This window comes from Watersipora subatra, chromosome 3 (genome assembly GCF_963576615.1).
Source record: "Watersipora subatra chromosome 3, tzWatSuba1.1, whole genome shotgun sequence".
NCBI classification, from domain to species: Eukaryota; Metazoa; Bryozoa; class Gymnolaemata; order Cheilostomatida; family Watersiporidae; genus Watersipora; species Watersipora subatra.
Window position 1 is genome coordinate 42,292,159 of NC_088710.1, and position 23,878 is coordinate 42,316,036.

General features: G+C 36.6%; 1 protein-coding gene across 1 annotated transcript in view; it reads right to left on the reverse strand.

Annotated features, from left to right (window-relative positions):
• LOC137391431 (multidrug resistance-associated protein 1-like) overlaps positions 1-23,878 on the reverse strand; it is a 72,605-nt gene that overhangs the window by 24,328 nt on the left and 24,399 nt on the right. The window contains exons 7-23 of the mRNA XM_068077904.1: positions 23,656-23,717; positions 21,408-21,539; positions 15,505-15,604; positions 15,240-15,409; positions 13,033-13,210; positions 12,039-12,293; positions 10,994-11,197; positions 9,683-9,783; positions 8,967-9,097; positions 8,245-8,441; positions 7,220-7,396; positions 6,382-6,549; positions 3,275-3,446; positions 3,086-3,170; positions 1,393-1,535; positions 608-750; positions 4-211 (exon numbers count right to left, since the gene is read on the reverse strand). Coding sequence (XP_067934005.1) covers positions 4-211; positions 608-750; positions 1,393-1,535; positions 3,086-3,170; positions 3,275-3,446; positions 6,382-6,549; positions 7,220-7,396; positions 8,245-8,441; positions 8,967-9,097; positions 9,683-9,783; positions 10,994-11,197; positions 12,039-12,293; positions 13,033-13,210; positions 15,240-15,409; positions 15,505-15,604; positions 21,408-21,539; positions 23,656-23,717 — 2,626 coding nt within the window. The remainder of the gene's footprint in view (positions 1-3; positions 212-607; positions 751-1,392; positions 1,536-3,085; positions 3,171-3,274; positions 3,447-6,381; positions 6,550-7,219; positions 7,397-8,244; positions 8,442-8,966; positions 9,098-9,682; positions 9,784-10,993; positions 11,198-12,038; positions 12,294-13,032; positions 13,211-15,239; positions 15,410-15,504; positions 15,605-21,407; positions 21,540-23,655; positions 23,718-23,878) is intronic.

A 23,878-nucleotide genomic window follows, 5' to 3' on the forward strand; every position in this document is an offset into this window, starting at 1 on the left:
TACCTTGTGAGATTCCGAAAGAAGCATAGACTCCGAGATACATATTCCTGGAAGATGTATCATTGAATGACTCCTCATCATCGACCCATTTGCTAAGCCAGATGTTGCCTCCCATGGCACAACCCTGGTCCACCATGAAGAAAAATAGCAAGAGCACAGCTGGCAGCCATCCCATAGCAGAGATGTAATTGCCTAATACTGCTGCCTTTACCTGTATCATAACCAAGATAACGTTTTACCTCAACAAGAAAATGACAGCTTAAGCAACCACTTGAGATTACTAACTCTACCTTCTTGAGACTAATAACTCTACCTTCTTGAGACTACTAACTCTACTTTATTGAGTCTACTAACTCTACCTTCTTGAGACTACTAACTCTACCTTCTTGAGTCTACTAACTCTACCTTCTTGAGACTACTAACTCTACTTTCTTGAGTCTACTAACTCTACCTTCTTGAGACTACTAATTCTACCCTCTTGAGACTACTAACTCTACCTTCTTGAGTCTACTAAAACTACCTTCTTGAGACTACTAACTCTACCTTCTTGAGACTACTAACTCTACCTTCTTGAGACTACTAATTCTACCTTCTTGAGTCTACTAACCCTGCCTTCTTGAGATTTTTCTGCATCAATAAGTTTATCCTCAGGAAGTGGTGACTTTGGTGGATAATGCGTCTCATCTTCCTCCCTATCAAGATGTCTGGTTGAGCCAAACTCTTCCGCCGCCCTCATCACTTCTTCCTTGCCTAGCATTTGTTAAAAATGTATAAATGCCACGGAGTGGTGCCGAAAGTGAAAAGTTCCAAAAAGTATAAATTTTAGAGAAGAGCAGTGCATGTAAAGAAAAGGTTTTAAAGAGTAGAGGTGGGCCACAGTAAAACTAGCGCAGGTGCAAGAGAAATTTAGAGAGTTTCCCTTATCCCTGATTTCAAATGTTTGAGAGTATAACTTGTCACAGTAAACGTGTCAACATAGCAGCATAAAAAGGTGCAAATATTAGAGTCAGTAAGTTAAGATATAGGGATGTAGATTGTAGGGATCTAGAAGTGCTAACTGAAACAGCTCGAGTAGAAGTTTTACACAACGCATAAGCGAGACAATGCAAGGGTCAGAGGCTTAAAGACATCAGTGTAAGGGTTACAAAATGAGTGCCAGAGAGTTTAAGCATTATAAAAAACCTAAACCATGTGTCATCTTATCAAAGTAGATGATGCTTCATAAAGTGAAGAAAATTGCATCCAACAAGAAAAGCTGCATGCGTAAAAACTGACATGCTCAATGTTATCATGATAATATTAGCAAGCGATAAGACTAGTCAGAAGCATAAGCTAATACAGGATCAAAAAAGATGAAAAGCGAAAAGTGAACATGCACAAAACTCGACAAACCTATGATCTCCAAGGACATTGAGGGGTGTATCTCAGACACTGAAAGTTGGGATTTGTATGATCTCAGAGTATGCGCGTCTAAATCTGGAGTCTTGCTTCTACTTCTAGCTGACCTTGCACTGCTTATGCTTGTCAGCCTTTCCCTAGCGGTAACAAACCTTCAAATAAACTCGGGCCGCAATAATGCCTTATTCCTTAATCAAACTTAACCAGGCTGCCTTCTGGCAACTGGAACACATCTCCACTAACTGTAACTAGGGCTACACAACAACTCACTTCTATGTGATGATGGACAAGGGTACACTCTATAGCGCTAGACTAAACAGGATGTTAAAGTACGTACATAAGTCTTTTATGCAAAACAGCAAAGTGCAAGCTAAAAAAAAATCAGCAAAACCTGGTTCCCAAGATATGGCAAATAGATTTAGGAATCCTATTACCAGTCGAACAAGGTCAAAGAATGACTGCAGAAGCAGCGAGTGTTTCAGTTTTTGTTATTTAAAAGTGATAACAATGAGAAATTACAGTATATCCCTGCATACAAGCCCATCTCGCGTATTCGCTGACCCTAGATAAACAGCCCTGAAATCAAAAAATTGATAAGAAATCGCATATAAGCCAATCCTATAAACCGTGACACATCGTATGTATCTATCAAAGCAAAAGGTTGTTTAGTACAAAAGGGTTAGTACAGAAGGTTTCCGATTGGTGAGTAGTTGTGAAGTAGCCTATCGTGCCTCCATTTAGTCGAAAGGAAACAATCATCTGTTTGCATTGAGCCAATAAAAAGCATGTTTGCATCTCACGTTGACCTTAGTTTCGCTTTTCAAAAGCACATTTTCATAGCTATTTGTTCTTTGCGATGATCAGAAGCATTACAGCTATGCAGGTTTCACAAATTGTATATCAATGGACTTCCAAAGATTATCTATGGGGCAATAGTAGTAGTTACAGTGAATATTTATTTTTAACAGTAATAATAACGCCGCAAACTATAGAAATAGTGGTAACTCGTCTGACTCCAAACATGCTCAACTTGTCAACCACGATAGTATGAAGAGGATAAAAAAGTGTGTGAAATGATTCTGCAACACAATTTTTTCCTTTTTATGGCATCAGATGATGCACAATTTTAAGCTAATTACTTAGGTCGAATGTTGTGACAACTTATATGCGCAGCCAAATATTTGGTTTACCGAATATTAGTCTCCATAAAAATTTTTTTGGTAGCCAAATAGTTAGTCATAGTGGTAACCATTAGTGTTGTTTTATTTTATTAAAAATTTGAGTTAATAAAAGTTCGAGTTGTATTTGTTAAAATTAAGTTAGCATGATCTTATTTCATTTGCTTTTAATCAAAGTTACGAGCGTATAAACCGGACCTTCAAGTTTTGTAAAAACCTTTGCATTCTATAATCCTCTGCAGCACCAAATAAGCTAAGTTTCATTTCATCATACGAAAAAGCAATGCTCAATTCTGATGAAGGAAACTAACATCAATTTTCTTCAATTAGACAGGCTCTCCGAGCTAGTAAGAATAACAAAGTGAACAAAATAAAAGTAGTCAAAATGTGCTATCAGTAAAGATGCTCAGTAAAGAATAAATGATAAAATGGTTGAAATAAGGTGAAATCCATAATCATGTAAACAAGCTACTGTCAAAAACTATGAATAAAGGATAGATAGGGTTTACCTTGCAAGTGCATCTAGCTGATCTCCTTCCATAACTTCACTCACTTTCTTTAGTATATCCGCATCCATTACCTCTGCTGGTCCGTCTGCAATAAACAAGGACAACTAGTAGGTAACTAACGGTAACCAAGAGATGTACTGGAAAACAGCTTGTAATCACACGTAATGAAAGGGGAAGTGAGAAACATACCTCCTTCTCCTTGTCCTTCCTTGAAGTAAGTCGTCAAAAAATCAGCAAAAGCTTCTTTTCGCTCTAGCAGTTGTTTGAACGACCCACTTTCAGATAGGTGGCCATCTTTGATCACAAGTATGTTGTCTACTTGAGGCAAAAAGTTGATACCATGGGTAACTAATAATCTCGTCTGCAACAATATCATAATAATAATCACTGCATGTCTATGTTTCAACAATATCAAATTTTGAAATGTGGCTATTTGCGGGTGAAGAAAATTGCGAGTAATGCAAATTTATAAAATCCCGTTTACTGTATTGCCCAAACCAAAGTGGATGCAAAAACTGACAGACTGCCAAGACCATTTTATGTGGTTGTCAACCTGTGACAGTTGTCAACCTGTGACGGTTTTCAACCTGTGACGGTTGTCAACCTGTGACAGTTGTCAACCTGTGACAGTTGTCAACCTGTGACAATTGTCAACCTGTGACAATTGTCAACCTGTGAAAGTTGTCAACCTGTGACAGCTGTCAACCTGTGACAGCTGTTAACCTGTGACAGTTGCATCAAACTATGGATCTATACAACGTATAATTTATAATGGCTTTTTTATGTTAGCTATAGCTAAAATAATTGTAGTATTATGTTTTTTAGCTTCATGTGTTTTTAAACCATGTTCAATAGCTCAAACCAATGCAAATGATTTCGTCAGTAACTACAACAGACAAATTTGAATGAAAACAGGATATTCCTTGTAGCAGTCTAACTCTTGAAGAATTACCCCTAGCATTTATCCAAAGAGTCATTGCAGGTCCCATTCTATGAAGGACAGACATTTAGGAAAAATTTGTGTCCATACAATGTGGTTTTGGGCCTTTTAAGATACCAAGGAAATCTATGAAGGTCCTATCTCAAAGAAAGTAAAGGAAGTATGCCAATACTGGAGCAACTTAATGTAGATGTAGTAACCGTACTAATCAAACTGTGCCGATATGAGCCATAGACAAGTCTAGCTACATGTAGGCTGACACTGCTATTACCCTAGGACACTTATATTTCGCTAGTATTTAGTTTCGTGAGTAGCATAAGGAGTAAAATTTCGCTGGAACTTAATTTCGCAGCTCAGATGAGTGCGAAAATATAGTGATGTGAAAATAAATGCAGTGGAACAAACATTAGATTCCTCAGGTCCAGTTCGCTGGTACGAAATATTTTTCAATTTGGGACTACCGTTCTGTTTGGACTATAAACCGCACCTCTATATAAGCTACATGTGCTTTATTTTCCAAAAACGATAATAAAACAATACATAAACCGCACCTTACTATAGGCCGCAGAACTAAGGACTGTGCTTTTTAACGCCATTTAAAACGGAACAGTGCAGAACGGCACAGTTTCGTATTATTCGACGCTTTTTAACTTAGTGCCTAACGGGACAGTACCGTGAGGCATTGTTTCGTATTTTCTTTCACAGCTAAAAGTGCACTAATTGGAGATTCCCGTTAGTGCGCCCTAGCGGTGAAAGAAAAAGCCACAGTGATTAGCCGCACCCTTGTAGGCCTACCTATAAGCCGCATGGCTCAAATCATCAGAAAAAAGTAGCTGCTAATTGTCCGAAAAGTACGGTAGTTTGTATTTGTGAACCGCAGGTAGAAATGTGTAGGCTAGATCAATAATGTAATTTGATCGCTTGCTGCCATTTGTTTCCTAGACTATCAATGACGTCAAAGCCGCAGTGACTGATTGGTACCAATATTAGAATTCAAGTATTTATAGCACGCGGTGCCGCGGTGGCCATGGCACCGGGTTGTTATTGCTTTTGGTTGGTAATAAAATTCATCACCACAATAATTATTATTCAATTTTATGACTTTTCCTACCAGACTGTCATCCTCATCAGTTACAAATTCAGTGACTAAACTAATATCATCATCTTCTTCATTTGTCTAGGCTTTTCCAAAAAAAATTTATTATCTTAATTTGTTTTGCCAAGCTGCTCAGTCGGTGTATTAGCTATAATGAGTTTAGCAAAACTTGCCCAATGAGCCAACCACACACGAAAATTGCCTGCATTTCTAATATGACGATTTTATTGTGAATATCAATGAAGAAAGCCATTTATTTTCGCGTTTTCGCTCGTTCGTTATGATAGTTTAGTTTCGCTCATGAAATTTTCGCGAGAGGCTGTTGCCGCGAAAACGCGAAAGTTAGATGCCGCGAATACATAAGTGTCCTAGGGTATATACAGGAGTTATACATAGTACTTGCTATACATAGTACTTGCTATACATAGTACTTGCTATACATAGTACTTGCTATACATAGTACTTGCTATACATAGTACTTGCTATACATAGTTATTGCTATACATAGTTCTTGCTATACATAGTTCTTGCTATACACAGTACTTGCTATACATAGTACTTGCTATACATAGTACTTGCTATACATAGTTCTCGCTATACATAGTTCTTGCTATACATAGTTCTGGCTATACATAGTTCTTGCTATACACAGTTATTGCTATACATAGTACTTGCTATACATAGTACTTGCTATACAATGTACTTGCTATACATGGTACTCGCTATACATAGTACTCGCTATACATAGTACTCGCTATACATAGTACTCGCTATACATAGTACTCGCTATACATAGTACTCGCTATACATATTACTCGCTGTACATAGTACTCGCTATACATAGTACTTGCTAACATAGTACTTGCTATACATAGTACTTGCTATACATAGTTCTTGCTATTCATATAATAGATCGTAAAATATAGTAAAAGTGTAGTTCACAGGCAGCGATGTCAGGCAAGCCTCTCAATGCCTAAGACTCCACACGCGTGTCAAGTACTCTCTGTGATTCACAACTTTTAATGATAACAACATTTGCGATACACTGTCCAAGATCATTGACAGCAATACAACAATATTTTCAGCCATACAAAGATTGTTGTAATGATCGATGTATTACTTACAGTAAATTTTTAAATAAAAAGAAGGCATTTGATGACGATGAAATTAGTCGCTAGGATACAAGCAATGCAAGAAACGATGCTATGTATATACAATCATAAGCTGCACAATTGTGGAGTGCATTATAACTGCAGTTACCTTTTCTCTAAGCAAGCCTGTGTGGCCAATGACTTTGTCAAAGATGTGTTTGCCAACGTGTGCATCAACAGCGCTGAGTGGGTCATCCAGCAGGTAAATATCAGCCCTGCTATAAACAGCGCGAGCCAAACTGACTCTCTGTTTCTGCCCTCCAGATAGATTAATGCCCTGGAATTATTCCACAATAATTAATGTATGCACACTAGCGAGTGAGCCGCCATAGCGTAGCGGCTAGACCGCCTGTCTAGTAAACAGGAGGTCATGAGTTCAACTCTCATTGGTGGTTTATATTTTTAACAAACTATTTTCTTAACAAACTAGTACATTGAAAGTTATGGTTACTCACAATATCAATAATTTTTTCACTGGACACACAAAATCCGAGTTAAAAATCCATAACCTCAGTTTCTAAGGTGAAGAAGCTGATGGTAAAAAAAACTGTAAAGAAATGTACAAAAGCAATGGGTAAGCCTTAGTGTAATCCGTCATCAAAGGAAGTTACGATACCATTTCTGCGAAACCCCCCGAGCACCTGCATTCAGATGTTTCAAAAGCTACATAAAAACATCTAGTTTTATTTATCTTTCCTTTATAATGCATTTATATTATTGTTATGTGTACTCACCTGCAGCAGCTATTCAGAGTTATTGTAAGCTTTTGGGCTGATGAGCAAGTAACCATGTATTAAAGTGTATTTGAATATTTGATCAAGCAGATGACGACTTTGACATGCAAAGCAGGTCCTGATGTGAATTGAATTCATACAGAGAGATGTTACAGTTTATTAATAGTGCTGAAAATTTGTTTGGAATACAAATTCTGCAAGATGATGATATACCTTTTCTCCGATCTCTGTCATGTCTCCTCCAGGCAACATCGATAAGTCAGGAAGGAGAGCACAGGCCTCTATCACCTGATCATACCAGCCCTGATCAAATCTGGATCCAAAGAGAATGTTATCTCGAAGTGTAGCATTCTGGATCCACGCTTCTTGAGCGACATACGCTATCGAACCCTATGAATAGGAGTCAGCAGTTTCCTGTTAATCAACGACTTTTTGACTAGTAATTCCTAGTTAGCACATCAAATTGTTCAGATTTAAGCTATGATAAAAAATTTCTGAGCGTGAATTATTTCTTTAATATTAATTTTACAAAGTATTTGACCTCTCACTAGATACCCTTAAAATTATAATATTTTTGTATTCATATGTTGGCATATATTCCTTTTCTAAATACTTCAATGGCATCCATTGATTTAGAAAAATATGTTTTGCAAAGGTTTCTTTATTTAAAGCTGGTAAAACAAAAAAACTTTAATCGCTTTTTCAATTTACTATGTAATATTACCGTTTTCTATCAAAACTAAATTTAGAGTTGTTGCCCCTCACCGTACCATGCTACGTTCAAACTAAAGATTTAAGATCTTATTCGACATATATTTCATTAGCTTATAACATAAGAATCATATACTAAAAATTATTATAAAATGGGATAGTTTTATATTTCCCGTTACAGCTAGAAATGTGTCCAGGTCAGTGGCATGAATTGCACAATTCCAAAACGATGTGTTTTATTTTGCATAATTATTTGTAAGTTTTATCACTTTTAGAAACATTCTATAATATCTGAACTTGATGCTAACCATATCCGCCACTTGGTAAGACAAAATGGCCGCCACTTGGTAAGGCCGTGACAAGATTTCATTGCCTTAGGCATCACACTCTTTGCATCAATCAATCGACTTTGTTCTTTGGTCTGGCAGATATTTTGTTACTGATCTCCCAATACATTGACCATGTAGAAATAAAAACTGTCAATGACAGAGGCTCTATGAGCCTCCAAAAGATCCTAGCAGACTTACATCTACAGACACATGACCTTTCAACTTGTACATGTCACCGAGCAGCCCGCTTATGAGAGATGATTTACCAGTGCCAACAACTCCCACAACAGCCACGAGCTCTTTGTGATTAACACAAGTATTGATATCTTGTAAAGTGATTGTCTCCCCATCTTTGTCCCAAGCGAAGCTACAGTCCTTCAGATTAATAGCATCAGCTAATAAAATAATCCACGATTAAGCACACATAGACCATAAGCTAAACAGTCCTATGTACTAAGGCTAAGTCTTAAGAATGGTTCCGGGATGCACTAGGACAGGATCAAGGCTTATAGCATTTTTATAGCAGGAGGCTATGTTACATCAGCTGCACCCTGTTTAGGAATCGTTTCATGTTTAAATTCCTAACTTCCTGTAAGAATGGTAGTAGATTTGCAACGGCGGGTCTTTGATCAAATCATGAGTTTTTTTTAAATACTTTACAGTGTCTTATGGAAGACAAGTTGGCAATATCTCGTAGCTGAATGATTAATATTCATTCGCCAGTATCAGTTAAAAAGTTGCTTTCTCTTCTAGAGACTTTCCCAACAACTTTAATCAGGGATGCCTTTTATGCCGACACCAGAATGAAGGATATCTATTCATCATACTGAGCAAGAAAGAACAACTCCTACTGGTAATTTGTCCTCTGAGACAAAATTTTTCCTGGTAATAAACTTGGGCAGTCAACTTTAACCCTCTACCTTGATTAGGAGTTGTCTCCACAGGATTTTTATTCAATTCCTCCAAGCTGAGGAACTTCTCTATTCTCTTCAGCGAGACAATAGTCTGGATAAGCGAGGTGATTATGTGGGGGAGCATAGCCATGGGAAACCTTTGAACAAACAGTTCTTGGTGAAAGTATTGCTTAAACTATGATAGAAACATTATTGTCTATCTGACAATTCAGAAGACATCAATAGCTTACTTATAACTAATAATTTTTTGACTGCAATGAAATCCATAACTAAATTGTCTCATACCAGTACATTTGATCGTCCGCTCGACTATTGACCTATTGACTATTCTATTGGTAAATGCTCTAAAGACTTTAGTAATGCGTACCATAAGAATTTACAGTAATTTATCATTCAAGTAATTTATACCAACTTACGAATAAAAGAGTTGTACTACCCAATATTCGGTGAATTGAGAAGACAACTAGTAACACTGTAGATATTGCCAACTTCTAACATAACATAACATAACAATCATTTATAACATCTTCTTTTTTCCTTGAAATCGCTTTAAAACACTAGCTATCCATGCTCCATATCTACTGATAAAACACTAGCTATTCATGCTCCATATCTACTGATAAAACACTAGCTATCCATGCTCCACATCTATTGATAAAAAAAATTTTATAGCTAAGAAAAATCTTAAATCTAAGATTCATGTAAGAAGTGCCAGGTCTAACCTTATAATATTGAAAAGTGAGAGAGCGACAAAGGCCTTCTCAGCATCCAGAACGTTGTTCTTGTCTGAGACTACATAGACGGTGAATGTGAAAAGAGCAACCTAAAAACAGTTTTAATAGATTATCACAAACAGACTTTCATGACAGAACTCAAAAAATGTAATATGATAAATCTTTGCCTTTCTTAATAAATGTAAACAGAGACAGTGAAAGGAAATGAATGCCATCACCTCATGTCTTCCAGCTCGAAATTGAACTGACACACAGAACAGAACTCTATACAAAATTTTTAATTTGTGAAACACAAAATAAATATCAGCCCAAATTATAACAATGACACGCTATAGAGTCAAACCTCTCTGTACAAATAGAGTCAAACCTCTCTGTACAAATAGAGTCAAACCTCTCTGTACAAATAGAGTCCAACCTATCTGTACAAATAGAGTCAAACCTATCTGTGCAAATAGAGTCAAACCTCTCTGTACAAATAGAGTCAAACCTCTCTGTACAAATAGAGTCAAACCTCTCTGTACAAATAGAGTCAAACCTCTCTGTACAAATAGAGCCAAACCTCTCTGTACAAATAGAGTCAAACCTCTCTGTACAAATAGAGTCAAACCTATCTGTACAAATAGAGTCAAACCTCTCTGTACAAATAGAGTCAAACCTCTCTGTACAAATAGAGTCAAACCTCTCTGTACGAATAGAGTCAAACCTCTCTGTACGAATAGAGTCAAACCTATCTGTGCAAATAGAGTCAAACCTCTCTGTACAAATAGAGTCAAACCTATCTGTACAAATAGAGCCAAACCTCTCTTTTAAATGTACTGTAAATAACTCGGCAGCCTAAACATCTAGAGAACTCTCAATAAACGCTGCAGGGAATTAGTTACCGCATTAGAATTAATTCCTTGAACAAAATAGATAAAAGCTAAATGCAAAAAATAACAATAAACATACCCTCAAATTCGATGCATTATATAAAATTATGTAAAATGCTCAATACAAAAAAAGATATATTAATAAATAGATAGATAAGAAGTGAGTATTGTTGCTATGTCATATATAGGTGGGGTGGGTGATAGGCTCGCTAGTGTGTAACTTCAGATGAGGTAAATAGAAATTATGTAGCATGGTTACAAACTTGCATATTAAAGCAATCATAAATAGAAGTTAACTGCAATTAAACAGTTATGGTCAATTGTAATAGATAATATTGGTGGCAGCTACAGTCTAAAGGTGTATATAAAGGTGTATGGCATGATGAGACAACTTACAAAGAATGGTGAGACCTGCCATGAGACAACTTACAAAGAATGGTGAGACCTGCCAGATGAAGGAGGAAAAAGCATTGATGAAGCCAGCTTTCTTGAGAAGGTTGAGCTCGTTGTTACGAATGCCCCGAATGATGTTACAGAAGGACTCCTCCCAGGCATAAAGCTTGAGCACCTTGATACCATTCAGTATTTCAGACATGAGTTTTACTCTCTTGTCTTTCTCTTTCATCTGACCGACCTACAGAATATCTCTCAAGTAAACCCCAGAAACATACCATAAAGCTATGCGTGTAAACTAGAAATACACGGATAAGCGCATGTCATAGATAAAAGATGAAGCAGTTGAAAGGATCAGAAAAAAATTATGATCATCTAATTGCTAAAAAAGGTGAAAAATAATCTATCACTTTATGAAAGGGTATTAATATTACTAACTAATCAGAGATGCAAAAATTGTACAGAGTAACATCTTAACATTCACTAATTCTAGGCACAGGTAACAGCTGTTCACTATGTTGTGATTATCCATTGCTACCTCTCAGCTGTATATTTCTATAGATATCATTATAGTACCAGACTATTGACAACAAGAAGAGTTTTCAACCTCAGTATATAGGCACTGTTATACAGAGACCTTGTCACCTTAGCCACCCACCAGACCAAATAGTTAGTTTCAACGAGGGTCAACTTTGCAAAACATGTGAGTGACATGTTAGACAAGGTGAGTTTTATGCCGCAAAAAGGTGGCCAATGAACAACATAGAGCAGTGTTAAATCAACTAAGTCATAGAGTTAACTAAATATCTACTAATATAACAATCAACTAGAATTCATAGAGCCATTAGCCTATTTACAAGTTCATTAAAGACCATCACTATTACATTGGAAGCAGTTGCTGAGAATGCATCAAGTCACTACAGGATCTACAAACCAATCGGTTATCTAGAATGCACCTGAGGCATCCATAGAGTTACCTGAAGCATCGATAGAGTTACCTGAGGCATCCATAGAGTTACCTGAAGCATCGATAGAGTTACCTGAGGCATCCATAGAGTTACCTGAAGCATCGATAGAGTTACCTGAAGCTTCTTGATGGCATTGGTGATGACTATGTTGAGAGGGATCATGAGTATGAGGACAGCCAGACCCGCTAGCACACTTGGCCCCAGGAGATCCCAAAGCAAACCGAGAGCGATTAGGATCTGGAGAGGAGCTGACCAGAGAGTGTTGATGTAGGTCATGATATCCATGAACCTCTGAGCATCCACAGACATGAGGTTAACTATCTCACCAACTGTTGATTCTTTCCTCGAGGATGACGTTAGCTTGAGAGACTGTAAATATATAGTGATTGAAGAGAGAACGACATTTGCAATCATGTTAAAGCTTGGCTCTGAAGCTATTATCACATTATTTACAAAGCTCAAGGGTAGTGATCAAATGTAGTCACTTTTTCATAACAGTGCTTCCTATTGGAAAATGTGTGACATAATTTATGGTCTAACGAAACTAGTTGACTAAAGTGTACACAACCATTTTGATGTTTCAATAGTATATTATGACATAATCCAAACAATGTTTTTAGTTTAATTCTGTACAATTAAAAGAGGAATGTAATCAATGAGATAAAACAGCAAACTTCAGTATATTCAACTCAGCATCGCTGCCAAATTGACATACTCATTAAGAAGTATACAATTTATGGGTTATAACCCAGCATAAAGCAAAGAGAACTTATACAAATGGAGCAAGATAAATTAAGCAGAAAGCTTATAATAAGATGAATGATAAGCAGTTATTGTCTTCCTAATGCACTATACATGTAGATACCATGAAAACTCTGCAAACAGATATCAAGCTTCTGGATAAGTTTAGAAGACACTGTTTTAAGACTGCCATGTGCCAATAGCAAACAAGCCTGAGACTAAGGATTCCGCCTACATATTTACCATCTCAACAGAAACAAAACAGAATAATTACGCGTCCTTTTCACGACCTGTCATGTTAGCTACACACAATGCGACAAAACTACGATCCAAAATGCTGCACAAATTGTGAGCGGTGACTCATTACCTTGTTGTACACTGAAGCGCATATGGTAGAGCGCAGACGCATGCCAATAACTGTTGCCTTGTAGAAATACTGGTGAAGGAAGAAGGACTGGGTAATGGCAGCCACAAACATTAGGCTTCCATAGACATAACCTTTCCAGCCCGGCTGACTCTTATCTTCCACAAACTGGATGATCAGTCTAAAACAACGCCGGTTGAACCTCTGCCATAAAGGGTGGTACATTTATATAGGTGATACTTGTGTCAAGTAGATAGCTAACACCGATCTTAAACTTTTAAATAGAGACCCGCAGCAATAATTCTTTAGAGAAGGTTAAACTCCAAGCTGATGCAGCACAGCATTACCTACTTACGCTACCCAGGAATCTTGAAGCACAACCTCATGGCCTCATGTTAACCTCATGTTAACCTCATGTTAACCTCATGACCTCATGTTAACCTCATGACCTCATGGTAACCAGAGCTAAGCTTATGGTTGTCAAAAGCAAACACAAAAGAAGCTAAAAACACTTCAATGAAACAGCTTGGCTTTTAAAAGCTTAATTTGGTTCAGTCAAGGGATAACAACTCTTGCGATCTGGTGTATTAAGACCTGAGGATTCCCCAGTAGACCCTCTACCCTGCAAAGAGCAATCCTCTTAAAGGTTGACTTGCAACAAAATTCACATTACAGTTATTTGATATCAAAAGATTCACCATGTCTTACTCTGTTGCGTTGTAGGTGCAAAATATGTGGGAATGTGATTACAAGCTTTTAAAAGCTAAAAAATGAACAGTTAATCGCAGCCACACGAGACCGCCGTAGTTTGGATTCTCTTTGGATGCTCAAATGTGACGTAGTTGTGGGAGATGGTTTCTGTTTAAACTTTCATGCAACCTCATTCGTCGAAATATTTTCACAAATATACTTCACACATTCAATAAAACCATGTCTATTGTTCTTACGCGTCTGTTTTATCGTCATTGTAATGCTGTCACTTTTAGCCCTGATATCTTATAACTTACCGTAAAAATTCATTTAATTTTTTAACCTTACCTCGAAGGAGTACATATCATTGTCTGATAATAAAGACGAGCCCGTTGGTCACCTGCGATAATCGAAAAGTGCTGCAGAAATTATTTGCAAAGTATTGGGTCACATGATCAGATTACGACTTGACGATTAGATCAAGCCGAAACAAAACTGTAAAGTAGCAAGCATCTATATTTGATACGGGGTCTTCGGTAAAACCCGAAGTGTTTGTCATAAACTAGTGCTACGATAAGTTTTAAATTGAGCGTTTTATTGGCCTTTCAATTGACGTGAGAACATCTCACGACAAGACAATAACCAAACTGTCATGACTACGTCAGAGAAATAAACAGATTCCAATCTACGGCGGCTTTTCGTTTTGGAGCTTTTAAGAGCTTGTAATCACATTTCCACAGATTTGGCACCTAATACACAACAGAGCAAGACATGGTGAGTCTTTTGATACCAAATAACTGTAATGTGAATTTTGTTGCAAGTCAACCTTTAACAACCAAGAAAGGTCCTACTACCTACACTGGACAACAGAAATGACCGCTCATACCAACTTCCCTTTGATCCTCATCAACACAACAAACTTGAGAACCAACTAGAACACAGCCACCATAACTTACTTGAGAACCAACTAGAACACAGCCACCATAACTCACTTGAGAATCATCTAGAACACAGGCACCATAACTCACTTGAGAATCATCTAGAACACAGCCACCATAACTTACTTAAAAATCATCTAGAACACAGCCACCATAACTTACTTGAGGACCAACTAGAACACAGCCACCATAACTCACTTGAGAATCATCTAGAACACAGCCACCATAACTCACTTGAGAATCGTCTAAACACACAGCCACCATAACTTACTTGAGAACCAACTAGAACACAGCCACCATAACTCACTTGAGAATCATCTAGAACACAGCCATCATAACTCACTTGAGAATCATCTAGAACACAGCCACCATAACTCACTTGAAAATCATCTAGATTCTAGAACACGGCCACCATAACTCACTTGAGAACCATCTAGAACACAGCCACCAAAACTCACTTGAGATTCTAGAACACAGCCACCATAACTCACTTGAGAACTATCTAGAACACAGCCACCATAACTCACTTGAGAATCTAGAACACAGCCACCACAACTCACTTGAGAATTATCTAGAACTCACTTGAGAAGAGTTGGCTGTGCAAACAGCAGGATGTCATGCACGAATTTGAAGGCAGCGCAGATCAATATCGACGGGAGGAACACTTTAGCCAAGCAGAGACTCATGGAAGGGTGTTTTCCTGTTGCTGACTTATTCGGCAGCAAATTCTCAGCCTCAAGCGCTGACTCACCCTGTAACAACACCAAACATCTCCATGTCTATGGTACACCGTGTGTGGTGCAAAAGAGAGGTTGAAAAGTAAAGCTTATGTATTTCAACTACTCACAGTATCCATTCTTTTTCTCCCATTAGCGCTAAGTTCGTCCAACTCCTTAGAAGGTGATCTACCGGCCTTACTCGCAGCAGAGGCCTTGCGTAAGCTTGCCCTATGTGGTAGGAGTATTGGTGTATTGTAGGTTTTGGTTTAACTATGTGACATTTGCTAGAGGAATGCTCACAATTTTTTTAATACTTCTGCCTTTTTTTCAGCTTAAAAAAGAAATGAAATAGGAAGAAATTAGCCAAACATAATTAGAATACAAAAGCAAACACCTCACACAATATGATACTTTCACCATAGATATATAAACCTAGATTGGCCAATAATAGCTATTCCCATCGGTTGCCTTGTCAGACTTAAAGATGTGGTTGCGTCAAAAAATTCGATTTAATGAAATTAAGACCCATAAAAGGCTAAAACATCAGCTACGATTTGATGCCATTTTTGTCTTTGTGGACCAACCCTGTCCAGAGATATATGCGTTTGAATGAGGCCCTCTTTTAAAAAGCTCACGTTCCAGCGGGTGCTTCTTTCGTGACGTCACAAGCAATATATCTGAAAAGAAACCACGAGCGATAAATACGAGGTCGCTTCCTTAGCCAATCATCAGCACGAAATTTTTATATAGGCCGTAATAAATGTTATCACTCGTAAAACGCGTTGTCTGTGATCTCAATTTTAGGGATTTTACTCTATTATTAAATCGCATGGACATCGATATTTACTAAATTAATTAACATCGTTACTTTAATGAATTACTCGATCGACACGTTTTATTGGCGAACAACATAATTGTAAAAATTGCTGCGACGGTGACTCGCATCAGGTTTTCTTGGCATCAGGTAGTTAAGTTCTATGGAGGAAGATCGGAGAATGGAGGTACTGTAAATTTATCTTTTACTTTGAGTCTCCTATAGAGTTTCCTGTTGAGTTTACATTCAGATTATATTTCCCTGTTTGAGGCTAAAATGTAATTTCCTGCGCGCGCGAGATACGTATGTACAGTGAGTTCATGACGGCTTCTTTTTAATCTTTAGCATCTAGCTATACAATGGCTTAGATGGATGAATATACTAAAGGTAATATTTTAGTACTCATTAATACATGTACTAATTAATAAAATTATAACTTTTGCTATCACTAATCATCGTTTTATATTGTTTTATCGGTTCACCTAACTACATTTGCTTCAAATTTTCTGTGGCAGTTTTATCTAGCAAATTAGATTTATGATTTGACATTAGATGTTCACTTTTCACTCATAGAAAGTAAAGAAAATCGATTGATCAATGCAAATCTTTAATTTCCAAAACCAAAGCTTCGAATCGTTGGCTTGGCGCACTTGTGCCTTCGTTAAACATTTATTTGTTTTTAAAATTACACTCGCAATCTATCAAACTCCCAATTTGAAAGCTTTCAGTAGATACGCTTTAGAATGACATATCTATGAATGGCATATATTTATTGCATTTGTTTTACTGATTACAGGATGTTTATGTCGTCTCACCAGCCGAAGAAGCTTTGTCAGTGTGGAAACTGCCATAAAGGGGAAAGAGAGACTTGAATGTGTGCTGCATAAACCATGATGTTTTGTTTGAGTTTGTTGCAGTAGATGAATTTGTCTTATTGTATCAGCTAAAACTATGTGAGTGGCCACGACTTGATGAATATTTTTAATAAAAGCTTTATGCCGAGATGAAAATATTTTTGCTTGTAAAAATTATATAATAAAATAATATTGTTGAAGATAATGCAAAACATGATTTGCAGAATATTGTAATGAATTGGATATGGTATATGGATGTCCGCAGAACTGGAGACTGTGAGTTCAAATCCAGTTTGCAGCAGACTTCTCATCCTTAAAACTCTATCCCTGTCTATATTCTTTTTAAAGACGCGGCTTGCTTATTTTACTTCGGTAGTGTTCGGTAAGAATACTACTAGTAAGAAACTAGTAGACGGTGTAGGCAATGATATACAGCCCCGCCCCAAGGATAGGCAATGGACATAATGTGGGCGGGACTTATGGGAGGCTGTATATCGTTAGTATGGGTAGCTGCGGAACCGTGCTGATACAAAGACCTTGTTCTACATAGTTAGCTTGACAGAATTACCGTAGACCGGTAGAATTGGTAGTCGGTACACAAATGTTTACACAACATTTGGAGAAAGTGAGTAGAACAAATTTTCAATTTTTGTTATTTGAGGCCTTTAAAATATTCATTATAATGCATCTGTAGCTGGATTCAAAATTTTATTCTAGCCAACATGAGCAAATACAAAATAAGATATATACCAATAGAGCCGCGTAAGACTAGACTTTTATCGCAAATAGCCGATGTGAATACGAGATATATTGAAAGATAAATACCGCGTGACATCATTTTGGGCAAGTCTGGGCATGTTCTTTTGGCCTGAGCGTTTTTACGACGATCAGATTTTTTCGATTTTAATCTTCTAATATCTTGGCAATGAGATTGCCTAACACAACAAACAACATATCAACTGATAGAGAAAAAAAAATGCTTTCTTCTAAGATCAACTCAAATTTGACGCAACCACATCTTTAAATAGCATGACGCAACGTCATTGTATTGTACCTCATGCTTGACTGCACTGTTGTTAACAATGGAGCTAATGAGGAGAAGGTGACAAAATCACATTTATTTTCACATAAAAACCTTCTTGGATACATAATCCAGTAAACTAAAGCAATTCTGTGATAATATCTGATAACCACCATAGATTAAAACTATAAAAGCTATGAATTGTTGCACACAAATCATGAGCCATCAGGGCTTTATTTGACAACCCTCTTCTATCCCCATTCTCTCTTTTCCCCTTCTCCAAAAAAGAAGTGAGAAGGGGAAAAAAGAGAAGGGGAAGAGTTACATTTCGGCTTTCAGTTTGAGCTATCATAGTGGTATCTCATAAATCTCTGAAGCTATATGTCACAAATTACTATACACACTTAGGCTAATAAATATAGCTTGATGGAGAAGTACTAATTTCCCACCAAAAATGTATATGTAACTGGAAAGTTGTCTAGAAGACAACAGCTTCAACCTGGCAACAACAAGGTAGGCCTAAGTTATAAGCCCTAATAAGAATTGCAGAGCATTGACCATACAAATAGGGTTATCCAATAGAGTTATCTAATACCAATAGAGTTATTCAATACCAATAGAGTTATCCAATATCAATAAAGTTATCCAATACCAATATAGTTATCTAATACCAATAGAGTTATCTAATACCAATAGAGTTATCTAATACCAATAGAGTTGTCCAATACCAATAAAGTTATCCAATATCAATAGAGTTATCTGATATCAAAAGAGTTATCCAATACCAATAGAGTTATCTAATACCAATAAAGTTATCCAATACCAATAGAGTTATCAATACTAAAAGTTGTCAATTTGCAACAACCAGACTAATCACTTCAGAGCAATATGGGAAGGAATGTCTCAGAAGGTGCTGAACCTTAAAGGTTGACTAGCAACAAATTTCACATTGCAGTTATTTGGTATTAAAAGATTCACCATGTCTTACTCTGTTGTGTTGTAAGTGCCAAATATGTGGAAAGGTGATTATTACAAGCTCTTAAAAGCTCAAAAACGAAAAGCCGCCATAGATTGGAATCTGACGTATTCATTACAGTTTGGTTATCGTCTTGCCATGTGATGTTCTCACGTGAATTGAAAGGCCAATAAAAAGCTCAATATAAAACTTATCGTAGCACTAGTTTATGACAAACACTTCGGGTTTTACCGAAGACCCCGTATCAAATATAGATGCTCGCTACTTTACAGTTTTGTTTCGGCTTGATCTAATCGTCAAGTCGTAATCTGATCACGTGACCCAATACTTCGCAAATAATTTTTGCAGCACTTTTCGATGATCACACGTGACCAACAGGCTCGTCATGATTATCAGACAATGATATGTACTCCTTCGAGCTAAGGTTAAAAAGTTTAACGATTTTTACGGTAAGTTATAAGATATCAGTGCTAAAAGTGACAGCATTACAATGACGATAAAACAGACGCGTAAGAACAATAGACATAGTTTTATTGAATGCGTGAAGTATATTTGTGAAAATATTTCGACGAATGAGGTTGCATGAAAGTGTAAACAGAAACCATCCTATAACAACTACGTCCCATTTGAGCCGTTTTGGAAAGCGAATCCAAACTACGGCGGTCTCGTGTGGCTGCGATTAACTGTTCGTTTTTTAGCTTTTAAGAGCTTGTAATCACATTCCCATATATTTTGCACCTACAACACAACAGAGTAAGACATGGCGAATCTTATGATACCAAATAAATGTAATGTGAATTTTGTTGCAAGTCAACCTTTAAACAGAGACAGAGGAGTGAACTGCTGACTGAAATCTTTCAGTTGATTATCTTAAACAAGAAACTTCAAAAGCAAGTTTCATGATTATTTACATTGGAGCTTCAGATTCAAATGTAGAAAATTTCTATAAATGACCTCGAGGGCATATGAACTGATTGCTTAAAAGAATTGACTATACTAATGCTTCCCAAAAACGAGTGAGTTATTAGAGTATTGCTGACCCCAAAGAGAATACCACTGTAGAATATTATAACAAATGTGCAAGTATATCAAAAGTATAGCACGAGTGAAAGCTTGCAATGTATTCAACTTCATTCGTGTAACAACTTTCTATACGCAATGTAGTTACTGATTTTCATAAATGGATTGCCGTAGGAATACTGCGCATAATTTGTGCAATTGTTAGGACCTCTATGTCCTACTACTCAGGTAAGAAACCTAACAGGCCAATAAGAATCCGCAATCAGCCATTCTACCTGAAGAATATCCTATCCTAAAAGATTTAACAAAACATCATATTTCCCTTTGCACACGGGTATCTCACTCACAAACTCGTGCTGATTGTAATTACGGCACCACCTAGTTTTTTTTGTGTTCTTTGTGATTTATGGTATAATCTCACTTTATATACTATCTCAGTTGATACATACTGTACATATTTGAGAAGTAAGTTTTGTAGACACTCTTGTCTGCCACCAAAAATATTGTCAAGAAATATAATCTATTTAATGAGCACCCATTTTATCCCACCCTGTGATTGACAATAAGAGGTGGCCAACTAAATATTAAGATGCTACTAATGCTCCGAAGGCCACCGATATGCTCTCAAATATTTACTTGCATTTTAAATATGGTCAATTTTCTTGACGAATGTATACTCAGTTTTTATTGATTTTTTGTCATAATGTGGAGGTACAGTTATATTACACCAAAACCAGGCTAAAAAAGCAGGAATCAGTATTAAAATGATATTTAATAATATTTATAAATGTAGAAGAGCTTCCCATTGATGTGCATATTGCCATAATCCATCTAATAAATACTTACACTATGAATTGATAACAAATAGTGTTTACTTTAAGCTAATTATGTTCCCATAATCACAATCATCACAGCAGTTCATATCTGACTGGCTTGTCAATTAAAATGGGGAGTCATCGATCGTAATGAACAACAGCGAATTTAATGAAAATGCCCTAAAAGCGTCAGCAGACAACTCCTACAGACGACAAGCGTGAATACAAGTGATTAGTGGCGTGGAAGATTAAAGGTAGAAGGAGCTGACCTTGAGAATTATTCTTGTGAATGCAGCCTATTTATATGCTGAAATACATGTACAAAGCATAAATGAGAAAGTATAAACTTGGCCAGTAGCTGAAGATCTGGTCTCAAGTTAATGAATACTTAAAGACATTGCCTAGCCGCAGTTAACTACTCTTTAAAGACATCAACATAAACAATTTTATGCCGAGCCCCCACTAAGAATCTTGCTTATGTAAGCATCCCTGACAGTTACAAAAAAACAAAGCCTTTCTACACACACTCACCTGGCAATTCGTTGGACTGACTTCCTCCAATGTTTCTCAAAAGTAGGAACCCAGGCGCCAGCGCGGTCAGTAGGATTCAACTCAAAAAGGTCAGCCTGCTGTAAAGGCTTCTTGTAGCCCCGGATTATAAGACTGCAACGATTCACATACTAAAGAAGGATTGGTTGAAGAAGGGATGACTCATCTATTATCACACGCAAATGACAGACTACTTTCATTGATGACCTTCTTATTACACCTCCACTTATATAAGTTCAACATAAAATTGTTTTAATTTACGAAATAAAATCTGAGTGAATATTCAAAACTATATTCTGAAACTATCTCTTGAAAGTTCATAGGAATACTTGCTGCAACATAGGAAGGTTTTAACATATGAAGCTGATCTCGGCAATGAACTAATTTCCTTTGTAAAATGCACTCATAGATCCTTAATACCCTTAATAGGGTACACTCCTTGGGTGTTGATACACTTTATAGTGACAACTAGATTACTACAAAGCTGTCATTAAAAAGTTATTGCTTTCTAAGTTTTTGATGCGATTGAATTTCCACTATTATTTGGCCAAATAAAACCAGACATTATACATGTTGCACTATAGACTGCAGCAATTCAAATTAGGAGCGGCTTTTTTAGACTAAGAACTTGATCGAATGAGGCTCATGAAGTTTGGGATGTCTGTAATCATTCATTTAAGGTAGGACACTCATCTAGAAATCATCCGCTCACCAGTCTTCAAACATATGTCAGCCATTTGGATCTTTATATAAATCATTATTTCCAAGAAAGAAAGAAGCAGTTTGGAGTGAATGGTTTGAATCTTGCTATTATAAGCAGTTGACATTTTCTAAACGCAGTCTCCAGTTTATTATACTTCTAGATAAAAAATAAAACAAGACGTGAATACTTGCAGTAGCAAAGCCGTTGGTGTTTATACCGTATTAAAGTGACTTTAAAAGCATTTTAAATATGTTCTGTAGTAGCTATTAGCGTTAAGTAATATCTTAGACGATAAAGCCATGTTAATAAACCATTATGAGAGTGGATGTGTTTTTCAACGCTAACTTCTGCTGTGGTGAACTAGTGTTATTTATCATACACAAATGTGTTAGGTTGTTGCTATACGCCGTTTAGCTATTGAGGAACAGTAAATTATCTGTTATGCAGTACTTCAGTAAGTCACTAGAACAAAAGCTGTCATGAGAGCAGGGCAAAAGTTTTCATCTCAGCCTTGCAATAAAAGAGTGACATTTTCAAAAGGGTTCAATTTTTGAGAATGCACTAATCAAAACACTAACAATTAACTGTCAATACACTAACAATTAACTGTCAATACACTAACAATTAACTGTCAATACACTAACAATTAACTGCCAATACACTAACAATTAACTGGCAATACACTAACAATTAACTGTCAAAACACTAACAATTAACTGGCAACACACTAACAATTAACTGTCAAGACACTAACAATTAACTGGCAATACACTAACAATTAACTGTCAATACACTAACAATTAACTATCAATACACTAACAATTAACTGTCAAGACACTAACAATTAACTGTCAATACACTAACAATTAACTGTCAATATACTAACAATTAACTGTCAATACACTAAAAATTAACTGCCAATACACTAGCAATTAACTGGCAATACACTAACAATTAACTGTCAATATACTAACAATTAACTGGCAACACACTAACAATTAACTGTCAAGACACTAACAATTAACTGGCAATACACTAACAATTAACTGTCAATACACTAACAATTAACTATCAATACACTAACAATTAACTGTCAAGACACTAACAATACACTAACAATTAACTGTCAATATACTAACAATTAACTGTCAATACACTAAAAATTAACTGCCAATACACTAGCAATTAACTGGCAATACACTAACAATTAACTGTCAATATACTAACAATTAACTGGCAACACACTAACAATTAACTGTCAAGACACTAACAATTAACTGGCAATACACTAACAATTAACTATCAATACACTAACAATTAACTGTCAAGACACTAACAATTAACTGGCAATACACTAACAATTAACTGTCAATATACTAACAATTAACTGTCAATACACTAAAAATTAACTGCCAATACACTAGCAATTAACTAGCAATACACTAACAATTAACTGTCAATATAGTAATTATGCACTGTCAACATACTAACTATTCATTGTCAATGATGGGTAAAATGAAAACTCACTCATTGAACCACCAAAATGTCAACCTGGATGCACAGCAAGCCTTCAACTCCGGACTAGCGTTCTGCAAGTACAAGATTGCCAGGCATAATTCTGTGCAGATACAAACGTGTATTGTAACCAACACTTTCATCCTATTCTGCTAACAACCAGACAAGGATACCATACAAGTATTATCTTACAACCTGTCCAAGAAGGCAAAACCTGCAGGATTCTAACATAGAT